Here is a 15,253-nt window from a genome sequence, read left to right on the forward strand (position 1 = left end):
GCAATGCTGGCGCACCCGAAGGTGGCAGCACAGCCGAATCATCATCCTCAGATGACTCCAGCCCACCTTGTGATGCGGCGATAGACATCTCTTCGCCCTCCGCCGCGCCAAACGCCACAGTCGTGACGGCAGGAGCCGGCCCCGATGTAGACGCCTGAACACTGGCCGGGTCAGGTGCATGAGAGGGGGGTGTGGGCCGAGGCATGAGCGTCGGAGCTTTGTTCCACACCGTCACCCTCAGATCACCCTGGCCACCAGCCAAAGTGCCGCCTCCAGGGGAGACCGCAGATTGGGGGGTGACAGAGGGGACTCTCGCTCCGGCATCCGCACGGAGTTCACGGAGTCTCGATCGAAGCACCGAGATGGCCAGGTTCCCGCAGAGAGAACATGAGTCATCCACGAGCGCTGCCTGAGCGTGCTGAAAGCCCAAACACGTCACGCAGCGCTCGTGCCCGTCGAAAGGCAGAAGAGATCTACCGCACCCAGAAGTGCACGGGCGAAACATCCTGAAAAGGACGTGCCACGTGCAAGCTCTTTTATGAGAGGAAACTTTGCAGTCGATGCCGAAGCTTCCAGGGAAACACACACCAGCTGTCAAATGGACCACTGAGCAGATCAGCAGGCAGGAAGTATGCGATCACTGGAACGCGCCGTCACACCAACACCGACTGGAAAGCTGCTCGTCTCGAAGAAGCTGACAGAGTCTCAGAAGGCTGTAGGAGTGAAGAGGTAGGGTACTCTTGGCTCCGAAAGCAGAAACATAATGCGATATTGCCACGTACTTCCTTATATACTCACGCGGTGAGGCGGAGTTACGTATGCAAATTCCGCATGCCCCATGGCATTGCCACGCCATTGGGCGTTTTCTCTAAGCTCGAAGATGATAGGCTTCTAAGCGAAACCCCCATTCGTTAGTCACTAACGTTACGTCGTAGTGACTGAACGAAAGGGAACTGGATCGCACTTTCTGCATTAATTAATCCCAAAGGTGTTCTATCGGGTTGAAGTCAAGATTCTGTGTAGGCCAGTCAAGTTCCTGCACACAAAACTTGCTCATCCATGTCTCCATGGACCTTGCTTTGTGCACTGGTGCACAGTCATGTTGGAACAGAAAGGAGCCATCCCCAAACTGTTCCCACAAAGTTGGGAGCATGAAATTGTCTCAAATGTCTTGGTATGCTGAAGCATTAAGAGTTCCTTTCACTGGAACTAAGGAGCCAAGCCCAACCCCTGAAAAACAACCCCACACCATAATCCCCCCTCCACCAAACTTTACATTTGGCACAATGCAGTTAGACAAGTAGCGTTCTCCTGGCAACCGCCAAACCCAGACTCGTCCATCGGATTACCAGACAGAGAAGCGTGATTCGTCTCCACTGCTCTAGAGTCTAGTGACGGCATGCTTTACACCATTGCATCCGACGCTTTGCATTGCACTTGATGTAAGGCTTGGAAGCAGCCTCTCAGCCATGGAAACCCATTCCATGAAGCTCTCTACGCACTGTTCTTGAGCTAATCTGAAGGCCACACGAAGTTTGGAGGTCTGTAGCTATTGACTCTGCAGAAAGTTGTTCACTTCTGCACACTGTGCGCCTCAGCATGCGCTGACCCCGCTCTGTGATTTTACGTGGCCTACCACTTCGTAGCTGAATCGCTGTTGTTCCCAATTGCTTGCACTTTGTTATAATACGACTAACAGTTGACTGAAATATTTAGTCGTGAGGAAATTTACCCGAATGGACTTATTGCACAGGTGGCAACATATCACAGAACCAAGCTTGTATTCACTGAGCTCCTGAGAGCGACCCATTCTTTCACAAATGTTTGTAGAAGCGTCTGCATACCTAGGTGCTTGATTTTATACACCTGTGGCTATGGAAGTGATTGGAACACCTGAATTCAATTATTTGGAGGGGTGTCTCAATACTTTTAACAGTATAGTGTTAAAATATGTCAGTGTCATTGCTTTGTTTCAAGATGCACATCTGTAAAAAAAAAATTCAAAGCTATTTAAATATCCTAATTGAACTAAGGCCTAATCCTGACTCAAACTGAGCCCTGTCTGTGAAACCTGGCCATTAACTCACTAAACATGCATCAAGTTGTTAAATAAATGTACAAAAATGTGTTTAATAAAACAATTTGAAGAGCATTTAGATTTTTATTTATGCTGAATTCAAATTTAAAATATAAACATTTATTCTTTTTACAAAAGTTTTTCTTCACAATTGTGCACATATTCCTTATTCCTTCATAATAAGACAAAATAAATAAGCCTTATGTACAATATGCCTTAAAAGTATGACTTGCATATTTAAAAACCCAACATGGCTTCCACTTGCTGAATTAGTAGTACTCAATGACAAAATCACATAACACTTGTTTAAAATTTGAGTTTTGAAGAAAGATAGATTTCGGTTAGGTCATAATAGGCTTGAGTGTAAAGCATACAAATAACGCTAACTTGAGTCACTTCCACTGCAAATACAGCAGATGATCTAATATATCTGCGTCAAAAGCTATTGCATAAAAGCCATGATAGTTCAGCTGTACACAGCTTTAATTCAGTCCATTGGGTCAACTTGGTGTGACATGGGTCCAGACTGTAGGAAGGCGTACATGGGCTGAACTGTCATATTGTGAGGCCTCGTGTCCTTCAGGCACGGCCGTGGAGTCATATAAAGGAGAGCCAGAAGAGGGCGCTGTGACTGGGTGAGCCAGGCTGCCGTAGTGACTGGCAGAGCCGCGGAGAAACTGAGAGCCCAGACTGCTGGTCATACTTCCAGCCTGAGACACTGGGGTCAAAGGTGAGTTCCCTACAGACCACAAGCTGGTGTACTGACTGCAAACAGGATATAAAACAATAATGAGCTTTCAGTGCTATACAACATCATCTCAATATGAATTTAACAAACAAGTAAAATATTATTGGTCAGAGTAGCAGTTTTCAAACTGGGAACAATGGAGTATATATATATATATGTATATACAGTATATACTCAAATGGTGTCTTGAAAGAATTTGGAAAATGTTTGAGTTCACATTGTAACATTATTGAGATCTCTTTTGAAACTTTTTTTTTTCTTTCTTAAGAGAACGAAAGAAAATGTAAGCAATAACCTCATTGTTAATCTCACTGCTGTTTAGGAGAAACAACTGAGGCATTAAAGCATAGTTCACCCAAAAATTTAAATTAGCCCATAATTTACTCACCCCCAAGTCATCCTAGGTGTATATGACATTCTTCTTTCAGACGAATAAAATCGGAGTTATATTTCAAAAGTCCAGGCTAATCCAAGCATTAGAATTTGATTCAAAGTTGCTCTGTTTTTGAAGTCCATAAAAAGTGCATCTGTCCGTCAAATAACATGCTCCACACGGCTCTGGGGTGTTAATAAAGGCCTTCTGAAGCGAATCGACGCGTTTGTGTAAGAAAAATATTCATATTTATAACTTCTCAAGTAAACTTTCGACCGACCGCATTCCATGGAAAAGTTTTGAATGTTGAAAGTGAAACATGCGTACGTGACGTCATGACGAGCGGACCTGGTCGCGTTAGTCTTTCGATTGGCAGGGGAACTTTCAACAATTTTTCCATAAATTGAACAGGGAAGGCGGTCGGTCGAAAGTTTACTTGATAAAGTTTTAAATATAGATATTTTTCTTACACAAACGCATCGATTTGCTTCAGAAGGCCTTTATTAACACCCCAGAGCCGCGTGGAGCAGTTATTTGACGGACAGATGCACTTTTTATGGGCTTCAAAAACAGAACAACTATGAATCCATTTCTAATGCTTGGATTAGCCTGGACTTTTGTAATATAACTCAGATTTTATTCGTCTGAAAGAAGAATGTCTTATAGGATGACTTGAGGGTGAACTATCCCTTTAAAGAGATCTTATTTATAATTTTACTTTCCTATGAGGATATTCAAGAGCTCAAGAAAGAAACAAGGGAAAGTATGTAGTGTGTTGTTAGTTACTTCAAAAATAAAAACAACTTGGTTGCAATTAAGTTGTCGTGGAAGTGTGTGATTCATTAGCAGTGATATGGTAAAAGAGCCTCACCTAGTGTTTGAGCTTGGGGGAGAGCCGTGGCCCATTGGGAGAACACTGGAGTGGGAGGACATCTGCAGACTGGACCAGTTATCATGAGACGGCAACATGGAAAGACAGGTTGAGCTTTCAGAGTAACCAGCTGCAATAAAAACAAGACAGGGGATCTAGTCACATGATCGGTTTCAAACCTGCTCGGTCAATAGCTTTAGAATTCTCTCTACACCTGGAGGTGATGGGACTGAGCATTCAAAAACCCAGTATGGTTAGCATTCCACCACCAAAGTTCCCCTGTTTATGAGTGTGAACTCAAACACAAAAGCAGGAATGTCAGACACTCTGTGGTCAGTAGAACTTGTTTGAGGGGCCCATTAAAGGAACAGTTCAGGCAAAGAAGAAAATTCTCATTATAACTCTCAATGAACAAGCTTTAAGGCCAAACCTTCAGCAGAATCTCCAACATCTTGTTTCCATTCAGTCAAGTAATAGGAACAGGTATTGTCAGGTCCACAAAAATCATACATATGGCTGTATTAAGGTTTATAAAGCCCACTGTGAGGTCCAGACTGATATCCATTAATTGCTGAAAATCTTCTCCAAAACCACAGTTCTCATATCTCCTGCATGTTCATGTTTGCTGCATGAAGATTCACAATTGGTTGTTGTGTGTCATAGGGTTTCTCAAATGGGGCTTTTCGTGATGGAACTGCAGGAGATTCCTGAGTTGATGAAAAGCTAATTAAATAAAATTTAAAATTTAAATAAATAAATGTGGCTTCACAAGTAATCAAAATAAAAGTGAAATCGCAATATAGTTTAGTTCAATTTTCAAACTAAAGGCTGTGATTTAATGAAATAAGTATATAGTCTGTTGTGCTGGGTGTTTCAGGGTGAAGAGTATTAAGTTGCAGTGTTTTCAGCCTCAGTTCACAGTAAATGCTGCTTCTCACAAACTCCTTCTCAGTGTTGGGTGTAACTAGTTAATAAGTAATACTGTAGTTACAGTAATTTTATGACTTTTCCCTTGAAAAAGTAAAGTAACGGATTTAATTTCAGTTACTTCTGATGTAACTGAACTATATATACTGTGTATACTGTACAAAATATTATATATAATACAATTGTGGAATGACATCAAAATTTAAAGTCTAACTTTGAAATGCATGTTTTTATCACATTTGTAACACTTTGGTCAGTTAATACGAATAATTTACGCAGTTTTATATTATTTATTTTAAGGAATTAAAAGAGCCGTTTCATGTCCATCCTTGAATCGCTTAACTAGTCGAGGTTGATATAGGATTTAGAAAGTAATTAGTGATATGTAATTAAATACTTTTTGGAGAGAGTAATTTGTACAGCAATCCAATTACACTATTGAAGATGTAATTAGTAACTAGTAATTATTATTGTATTTGTTTTACTTACTCAGCACTGCTCCTTTTTTGTATGAGCAGTTTAATGTGCATTTTGGGAACACAATCTGCTAGGTTCACTTTATTTACATTCTTTAGGCTATATACATTCTCATAATTTACAACCATTCAATAAGGGAACCCCTGTCCTTACAGATAGCAATGCCATATATTTAGTGTTGGAGTTAACGCATTACAAGTAACACAAGTTACATAATCAGATTACATAATCAGATTACTTTTTTCAACTAAAAATAATTAAATTCTTTACTACATAATTTAATTTACAACAAAATATCTGAGTTACATTTTCAAATAAGTAACACAAGTTACTTTGTTTTCCCATTTATTCACTGACACCTCTCCTGTCCCCATGTTGAGAGAAATTGTGAGTAATTGTGAGTGTTGTGTGGGCTGTGTGAAGATGATGGTTATTGTAGTTCTATAGACTAAATGTGAGCAAGCATGTACTCATTTGCTCAAAAACAGATTCAGTATTCCTCAAAACCGAATAAAAACCTGCAATAATTAAAGGTCCCATGGCATGACATTTTCATTTTATGAGGTTTTTCAACATTAATATTAATATGTTGAGTTCCCCTAGCCTGAATATTGTCCCCAAGTGGATAGAAATGTTGATTGGTGTAAACCCGAGTTCTGGCTGTCTTTCTCTGCCTTTGAGAAAATGACAGGCCAGACGAGCCAATCCTGAAGTCTCCTGGTTTGACGTCCAAGCAGGAACGGTTACCTCCCTTTCCTCCGCCCAGAGAATCTGGCACGCCCATGCAAACGCTCGAGAGATCATTACTTGTGAACGAGTGAATGCTGGCAGTTTCTCAGTGTTTGGATGTACAAATGAAAACAGAAGTCTTTTTTCAGTTCCTTCTGATCTCTGATCAGTGATTTCTGATGTGTAGCTAATTATTTATTATTCGTGCACACAATGCGGCTTCTCTCTCTCCAGACAGAGCGGTGTTTTCGTGTTTTCTATCTTGTGAGTCAGTGTTTTTGTACGTCCTCGTCGCGTCTATCGGTTCTAAAATGTGCATACAGTCATGAGTTTCTGCTCAACATCGGCCTCACACACGCCGAAGCTCGGGCTGCACTGGCCGGTGGCCTTCAGCATCCCCGACCCCCAGTACTGCATCTGGCCCACAGCGGAGGCACCAAACGCGGCGTGAGATTAAGCAGAAGGGGGGTAAGCGTGAGCATATTCGGGCTAGCCAGCCTAGCCCCACAATAAACTGGATTACATTCGATTACTGCTGTTGTGTCTTTGTTTGCGCTTTGTACTTGTAACTTTCCTGTAGCTCAAACAGTAGAGCATGGCGCTAGCAACGCCAAGGTCATGGGTTCGATTCCCAGGGAAAGCAAGAATTGACAAAATGTAAAATGTGTACTTTGAATGCAATGTAAGTCGCTTTGGATAAAAGCGTCTGCCAAATGCACAAATGTACATGTACAAATGTGTGTACTCAACGCGTGTCACTGACGCTTTTATTTTATTTTAAAAAATAATGCTATTATCAACACTTACTTTTAACTCGTTCATCTCGACAGCTGTAATGGTACTTTGCATGTGTTACAAAGTTGGTAATAATGATTGAAGACGGACTCGGTGTGACTGGGACTCGTGTTTATTCAGAACTCTCAGATACAAACACAATAAACTCGCGCTGACTGACAGCGCTCTCATAACTCAGTAGTTACTATAAATAACTTTGTTTGCAATCGCTGAGCTCCGTCTCTGGTACATTAGTGATGTCCGGTTCGCGAACGATCTTTCTTTTGAACCAGTTCTTTTTAGTGAACCGAATCAGTTCACCAAATCGGACTGAATCGTTCTAAATGGTTCGCGTCTCCAGTCAGCGCTGATCCATAATTTACTAAAGTTACTAACTTTCTGACATGAGTGACAGCCCCTCCGACTAGAAATAAACTAATAACCTGAAGGATATGCTGTAACTACAACAGTTCAGACATGCTGAGAACTGATGTGAAGTGAACTCAGGTCCATCCGTCTCTCTGGCAGCAGCTCGTGCCTGCTCGTGCCTCGTAGACCTCGTTAAACCACGCCCCCTCGGCTCATTTAAAATGCAAAGATGTCAGCCAATCACAACAGTGGGCGTTTTTACTGTTTAAGTCTCACAGCAGACACGCCTCTTGAAGCAGGGCATTCAGCCACAGGGCAAACAGCAGTATAGAAAAAATGCCTTTTATTTCTAAATTATGACATTTTATGATGTAAAAGTCATACTAACAATATAAGTACACCTCAGGAAACATTATAAAATAATAGAAAAATGCCATGCCATGGGACCTTTAAATGTGAAATTTCACAAATATACTTTATGCATTTCATCTCACTTTATGAACCAATGTCTTTGCTGCTGACCATTGGTGATCCAATTCAACCACACTAATAAGCAAAAATTACTTTAGTTAAACATCACATTTCTGTTTCTTTTTTGTTTTTTATTGCTGAATTAAGAGTGTTGAACTTTCCCCAAAACACGGTGTATATTTTAATGTGCTCACACATGAATGAGATATGAGGCACAATTTAGTCCATATTGCCTAGAAAGTATGTTTATGTGTGGCTTTACAGTTTAGCAGTGACTGGAAACTTTGCAGAAGCTGGACAATATGGCAGGGAGGAACTTACTGGGAGAGGCCGTCCGGTGGGCATATGGGCTGGGGTATGGCGTGGACCGGTGACTTCTCAGAGTCGAGTAACGTTCACAGCCGTGGGGTGAGGATAGAGACAGTGGGCTGGCAAACTGTGTGTGAGGGTTTGCAGAAGGACAGAGAGACCCTGTGGCTGGCAGAAACCAGCCACTTACTAGACCAACAGGAAAATGAGAGAAATCATTATAAATAAATGCATCACTGCTGCACAACATAAACTGGACAGGATCAGTCCACATTTAATAAAGAATAACTTCAATCAAAATTAATGGCATTACAATTCATTTTAGCTCTTACATTGAGAATAGCCAGACTGTTGACTTCCACTGACATCCTCTATTATGTCCTTATGATCACTTCTGGGGGAAAAGAAAATAATTTATCATCTTAGTTCTATCAAAAACTAGTGACTTGGTTTACAATAAACCAAGAACAAGTCCTCAACCATGTTCATGGCTAGTTGTTACATGGGAAAGTCAAATTATACAAATGCTTGTTTAATCAATCAGTGGATTTGTAAGTTGGTTTAAAACTCATACCCCTGATTTCACAGACAAGGCTTAAACTAGTCCCAGACTAATGCATGTTTGAGCTGGTTTTAACTGAAAGCAACTTGCACTGACCTATCTTAAAAGATGTCAAAGCCATTGTTTTGTCTCAAGATGCACACCAGTAATGTTTTTTTTTTTCTTTTTTTCCCTCTTTTTTCTAAAGCATGTTTATAAAAGCTACTTAAATATCCTAATTGAACTAAGGCCTAATCCTGGTTTAGTCTGAGCCCTGTTTGTGAAATCACCCTTGTAGATTAGATTAGACATGTTTAATATAATTGTATCTTTTTTAAGTGAAATTCCAATACTTTGCCATACATTTGTTACAATTATATCAGGGCAAATATGTGTTTTATGTACTTTTATTGTATACAGTTTATCACTACCACAACAGGTATATGTCTACATAAAACATTACTTTCAATAACTGGAGTATTAAGTGACAACTAGCCACAACTAGTGACATTAGGTGTGTGGGGCTATACATATATATATAATAAATATATAATAAATATATAATAAAAATATATAGCCTATATATATATAAAAAAACATACCTTTCCTTGGCATCCAGGAAAGCTTTGGCGAATGGATTGTATTTAATTTTGAGAGCAGTAATCTAAAATAGCAAATTACAGATGTTATTCAGTGTCATTATGCACAATATAATAGTTCATTTGTTGACATGCTTTATTAAATCAACATAGAAATAAACCGCGTTACCTCTTCATTCTGGTAGGCAGTAACTGCTATGAATTGCGTCTCAGAGAAAGAATGAGTGGTGATCATTCTCTGTGGACCACCAACGCGCACTATGTGGATACGTGGCTCATATTTGTGTAGCGAGTTCAGCATAATCTATGAAAAAAAATGACATATTTTCAATGTAATATTTTTAGTATTTTCCTACAGTAAGCAATTTACTGGACATTTAAACGTTATTCGATTTCATGCTCGATTTTAGATAGGCTTATACAGCATATTATTGACAGGAAAACGTACACACCTGACCACCTCCGTTCAGTTTGTTGGTGAGTTTGACTTTACTGAAGGAGACTGAGGTTTTCATCCAGTGCGCGCCGAAGTTTGGCGAGTCTGGGTGGATATAGACGCAGCTCGGGGCTTGTGGCTCGGGTTTGCCACCCGGCACCCATTCACCGTTCACATACTTCCACCTGTGATTGTCTGCTGCCACGAAATCCAGTAAGAAGGAGTACATGGCGTTTGGATCCAGACCGGACACATTCACCTTTAGCACTGGGAACATGCGTCTGATGATCACAACAATCAAATGAGACATTTAGACTTGGCATCATCGTGTTTGATTTCCCTTCCAAATAAATGAATATAATGCCTGTATAAAAGTATAATAAATATATATAGGCTATTTATTATTATACGAATATAATAGTGTAAAAGAAGAATGAGAGGGAGGAAAACACTTTTTTACATGGAAGTTTTTACATGGCAAGTTTAGCTACACTGACACAATAAAGTAAACGTAAAAATGTTTTAGCCTGAATTAACCACTTTTATAAATATTATTTAATATGGCAACCACCTAATCAACAGTTAAATAAGCAAAAGTTAAGTTTTAGTGATATGAATAATATTTCTTCTGGCTGGAAAAAAATACCTGCCATTCTTGGTCACTATCATTTCATTCGTCAGTTCTTTGAACTTCTGCCAAAGCTCATTTTCATCCAGACTGACTTTAAGGTCCCTTTCTGTTGGATCTCCTTTCTCGCTGCCCGCGTGAAGTTCATTTTCTACTGCAGTTAATAAATGATCCACCCGATACTGGATGCTCTTTTCCGGACAGTCACTAGCCCCAGATGCCATTCTGCTATCCAATCGGCTCCAACACGAAAAGAAAAAAGAAAAAAACCAAACTGCACGAGCTCTTCAGTTAAAATACGCCCATGACTAGAGGAGATGCGTCCAATTAAATACTCCCCAGGTAAAACTCTCTCCATGCTTTGCTCAAGAAATCTCTGATAGGCTGGTTTCCACTTTGATGTGTGCGTTCTGGCCAGTCATTGGTTCAGAGATCTGGCGTAAAGAAATGCGTAAATATTTACACATATCCTAGTCACAACTGTACATTTAAAAGCGGATATATCGACGATGTCCTCACAAAAACTCAATGCATGTCAAATGAAACGGTTACAATGTTGGAAAATGTATTCATACACTCACTTTTTTAAGCCATAGGATAGCCTACTTAAAACTGGGGGAAATTTTTTTAGTTTTTAATTCAAACTTTGAATGTAGCCTATAAGATGCATTGGGCTATATTATCTGCTGAATGCCACTGGGGGGAAATGCTAAACAAAAAATAGCATCATTTTTAAATATATTTTATCGAATAGCTATGGCTAGATAATTTAAGAAGTTCAGAAAATGTGCATTGTAAAAGATTAATAATAGGCTACACCCAAGGGCTGTGTAAATCCATGGCTGTGCTGATGAAATGTTATAGTAGATGTTTATGAGTTTAAAGCCCGTGGGAATCTTTCTCCAGAGGTGTCAAAGGCAGAGGAAACGCCATCCGACTTGACAATGGGTGTTCATAAAATAGCGTGAAAAGCGTCATCTAGGCGACAAGACTTCCGGTAAAAAATGTTTGACATTTCATAGGAACAACAAACCCTTTCGGAAATTATTTTTTATTTATAGATCATCTGAATACCAAAATATGTACAATTGAGAAACAAATGAAGACCGGCTTGAAATGTTAATATTAATCCAAAGACATGATTAAAACAATAGCCTACTATAACAGTATGTGCGTAGGCTATAACAACTTGATTAGGCTATCGTTTTGTTATTTATTAAGTGCATTAAATTAAACAATGTAATGGAGAAAAAAAACGTTTGTAGGTTAAGCAGGACATCTCTATCTTTCTTTCCTCTCCATTCTCTTACAGCATCCTGGACCTGTTTTAAAGTGACGGATCAACACCAGTGGTCTATGTATAATTTTTCCACATTTTCACGTCACAGTTTTCCACCTGAAACAAAGTAAAATTGCAGTTAAATGAAATCCAATTTTAATTTAATATGGTAGTTGTATTATGTAGTTGGTTTGCTTGTTTGTATTGTATAATAAAAAAAAACTACTTGTCACACTTTATATGTCTTTAACTACTATGTACTTACATAAAAAAATATTGTTGTTTCATGTGTTCATGTTGCATTAACACCTTATCTGCTTATTGAGGTGATATACGGGTTAGGGAAGGGTGGTATAAGTTTTAAGGGTGGGTTAAATTGTAAGGGTCAACAGTGTATAGATCTATTTAATTACACCTATAATGTAATAAAAAAAATTATATACAGGTATACAATAAGTGCATTATATCAATTGATTAAAACAGTACCTCAACATCACCACTATAGACATCAGTTATGCATAGAGGCACATCTGTATATGATGAATGGGGATCTCCTGCAGAACTAGATGGGGATCCCTCTGTGCTTTTCCCAGCTGGCTGGAGACTACATGCATGAATAAATATAACGTTTGAAAGTGAAAATGATTGGCACATTCCTCCACACTTCATTCATAGTAATTCCTGACCTTGGTGAGAAATGTGCATTTGGAGTTTCACTGAAGGATTCTGGGCTCTCAGGTTTACTCTGATCACTCTGGTGTGTAGTAGGGTCAGGCTCTGTAGGGCATCTGGTCCTCTGAATTTGGACGTTGCGAGAACATTCATGCCTCATCTCCTCAAAATAAAATAAAAGTTTTGATGTTGAACAATAAATGAACTACAAAAGCACTGTGTGCCCCAAAATAACATTTAGTCATCATCATCATCATCATCATTTTTTTAAGTGAACAAAATTGTGAATGGGATTTGATCGAGGGAGAGATCATTAGTGATTATAAAGGGTCTAAACTACTCAAAAAGTAACTGTTTAATTTCAGAAGACATGGAATATAGTGCATTAATCTTATTGACTTTACTTTCATGATACTTGTATGTTCCTTTTCTATTCTTTTATTTATCATTTGTAACATTTGTTAAGATAAATCTTCAAAGCTATATCATTGGATCAAAACAAAAGCTTGGATATTCTGCCTTAAATCTCCCTTTGGGTTTCATGAAGAAAGAAAACAATATGGTAAATTTCATTTTGGTTAAATTACTCCTTTAATAAGTATAACTAACCAATTCTTTGATGCTGAAACCATCTGTGCATTGCAAGCTCCATTTTCCATTTTTTGCCATGATTCTGCTCACAAAAAAAAAGTTATAATTAATGTCAAATTAATTAATTAACCCAATTAGTTGATAAACGTGTACATTTCTCACCTGTGGGTGTCAGCCATGTGAGAGAGCGAGAGGTTGTGCATTAATCTCATTTTGTGGGTAATGTCAGTGGTCTTTGACTTGATCAGTGGCTCATGGCATCTCTTATAATGAAAACAGAGAAACACGGACACATAATCCAAACATATGCACCTAACAGGTAGCCGTGTACTTGTATTGTTTTCCCCCTGGAGAGGTTTGGACAAAGGTATCTGCTCAATAAATTAATGTGAATGTATGATAAAATGTTAAAATGGTACCGCAAAAAGCAAGTTGGACCTGACTTCTTCCAGGAAGTTGTACTGCAGTGTGGAAAATTTTGGTACTTTGAGCTCCCGAGTGAAGATCTGTGGAGACAAAATGCACTGGATATATATATATATATATATATATATATATATATATATATATATATATATATATATATATATATATATATATATATATATATATTTATTTTTTTATTTTTTTTTGGAAATAACCACAGCATTTAAAGCTACACTGTGTGATATTTTCCCCCATCTAGCGTTGAAAAGGTATATGACCATCCAGTGAATATTAGTTTCTGTTCCTCTCAATTCCGATTTCGTTTTAACTCCTACGGTGGCCGATTTAGTCCAAGATTAACGTGAATTCCAGCTCGACCTCGTCCACATTCGACACGGTGCCATCGAGTGTTAAAACGCGAAAGGCGAAGCTTGAATTTACTGGTATGTCCCTCTTTGGCTAATGTACTTTCAAGATGGAGGGGCAACATGTTGACCCACATTCGAACCCCTCACCCGTATGTATTTTCAATGGCATATTATAAACTTACGAGAATACTTTATTACTTGAACGAAGTAAATATACATTAATGAGCACATATATTTTTGAAAGAACTAAGTGTTTTTAGCTAAGAATAAACTAAAAAAGTTACACAGTGTAGCTTTAAGAGGTGCATTCTTTTTTGGTCCAGATCTTGTATTGACAATGCAAGAGTCCAGCATTCTGTAAAGTCTCCTCCAGCACATCCCAAAAACTTCCAATTAATTTAAGGTCTGGACTCAGAGGTGCCAATTCATGTGTGAAAATGATTCTTCATACTCCCTCCCAACCATTCTTTCTCAGTTTGAGCCTGATAAATCTTGACATTTTCATCCTGGAATATGGCCATGATGTGTCTTCCTACATGGTTGTTTAAGAAATGAAAAGCTACACACTCCATCAGTTAGGGTTAGAGAACTGTTGCCAAACATATAAAATGCTAGAAACATAAAATCACTGCAATAATGATCCAGTCATAGACTCTTAAGCATTTGCCTATTTAAATCCAAACAGTGATATACATATCACAATCCAATCAATTCTCTGTGGATAAAATCCTGTCTTCTTTTTTCATCCATTGAATGTATTTTCATTCAAAATTGTGTCGAATTGCAAGCAACAAGTTTTTGTATATTCCTTCATTGGTGATTATTTGTCACTTCCATGGGTTATAGGTGACAGCACAAGTGCCATCTCTCACAGTTGCTGCATCACCTCACAATCTTTCAAACCACACAGTGTGTCGTCTCACACCCTGAGGTGACAGGATTTGAGCGAGGGAGCCATCTGGGACAGCTGCACTGTTGATATAGGTGCTTATTTGTACACATCCCCAAATGAATGATTTAGGTGGACCTCACATCTACAGCTTCTACACAACAGCAACAATTGCAGTGGTAAAGCCTTGACTGTTTAAGTGCAAGAACATTGTATAATGAGTGGAGAACAGATGTAACAATGTGAAAAATCCCTGTAGAGTAAAGTGAGAGTGACATTAGATCACAACTGTTCACATTAGAAGTCATGATTATACATGCCATACCTAACTACAAGAACTAATTTTCAGTCCAAAAATAAATATCCCCCATGGCAATTTTTTATATATTTAAAAATATGTTTCAAATACATGCAAAATGTATGTTGAAAATAGGGCAGATAACGAAAAATCTTTTTTTAATCTTTAAATGGCAAAATATATTACAAAATGTAATTCAAGAGGCAAGGAAATACATTTCCAATGTTAAAATATATTGTAAATGTTTTATATAGATATAAATTATATTTTATAGGAATATATTTTGATTGAAAAAAAAATAGGAGTGCCCGTGGGTAAAAAGGGACCCTGCATTACACATCATTGACTTTGTTGTCTTTAGGAAGCCGCTTTGTTTCTGTGCATGTGAATAGTGTTTTTTT

General features: G+C 38.5%; 1 protein-coding gene across 1 annotated transcript; it reads right to left on the reverse strand.

Moving 5' to 3' along the window:
- Window positions 1-2,577: 2,577 nt before the first annotated feature.
- Window positions 2,578-10,559, reverse strand: tbxtb (T-box transcription factor Tb; the record flags this gene model as incomplete). The annotated part of the gene is made up of 8 exons (XM_079843566.1): window positions 10,348-10,559; window positions 9,718-9,982; window positions 9,435-9,569; window positions 9,269-9,330; window positions 8,458-8,519; window positions 8,138-8,314; window positions 4,070-4,199; window positions 2,578-2,842 (listed from the first exon to the last, which is right to left on the reverse strand). The coding sequence occupies exons 1-8, from the start codon at window positions 10,551-10,553 to the stop codon at window positions 2,578-2,580; spliced, it is 1,302 nt and encodes a 433-aa protein (XP_079699692.1). The 5' UTR covers window positions 10,554-10,559.
- Window positions 10,560-15,253: the final 4,694 nt, after the last annotated feature.

Source organism: Gobio gobio (assembly GCF_949357685.1).
Source record: "Gobio gobio genome assembly, chromosome: 18".
NCBI classification, from domain to species: Eukaryota; Metazoa; Chordata; class Actinopteri; order Cypriniformes; family Gobionidae; genus Gobio; species Gobio gobio.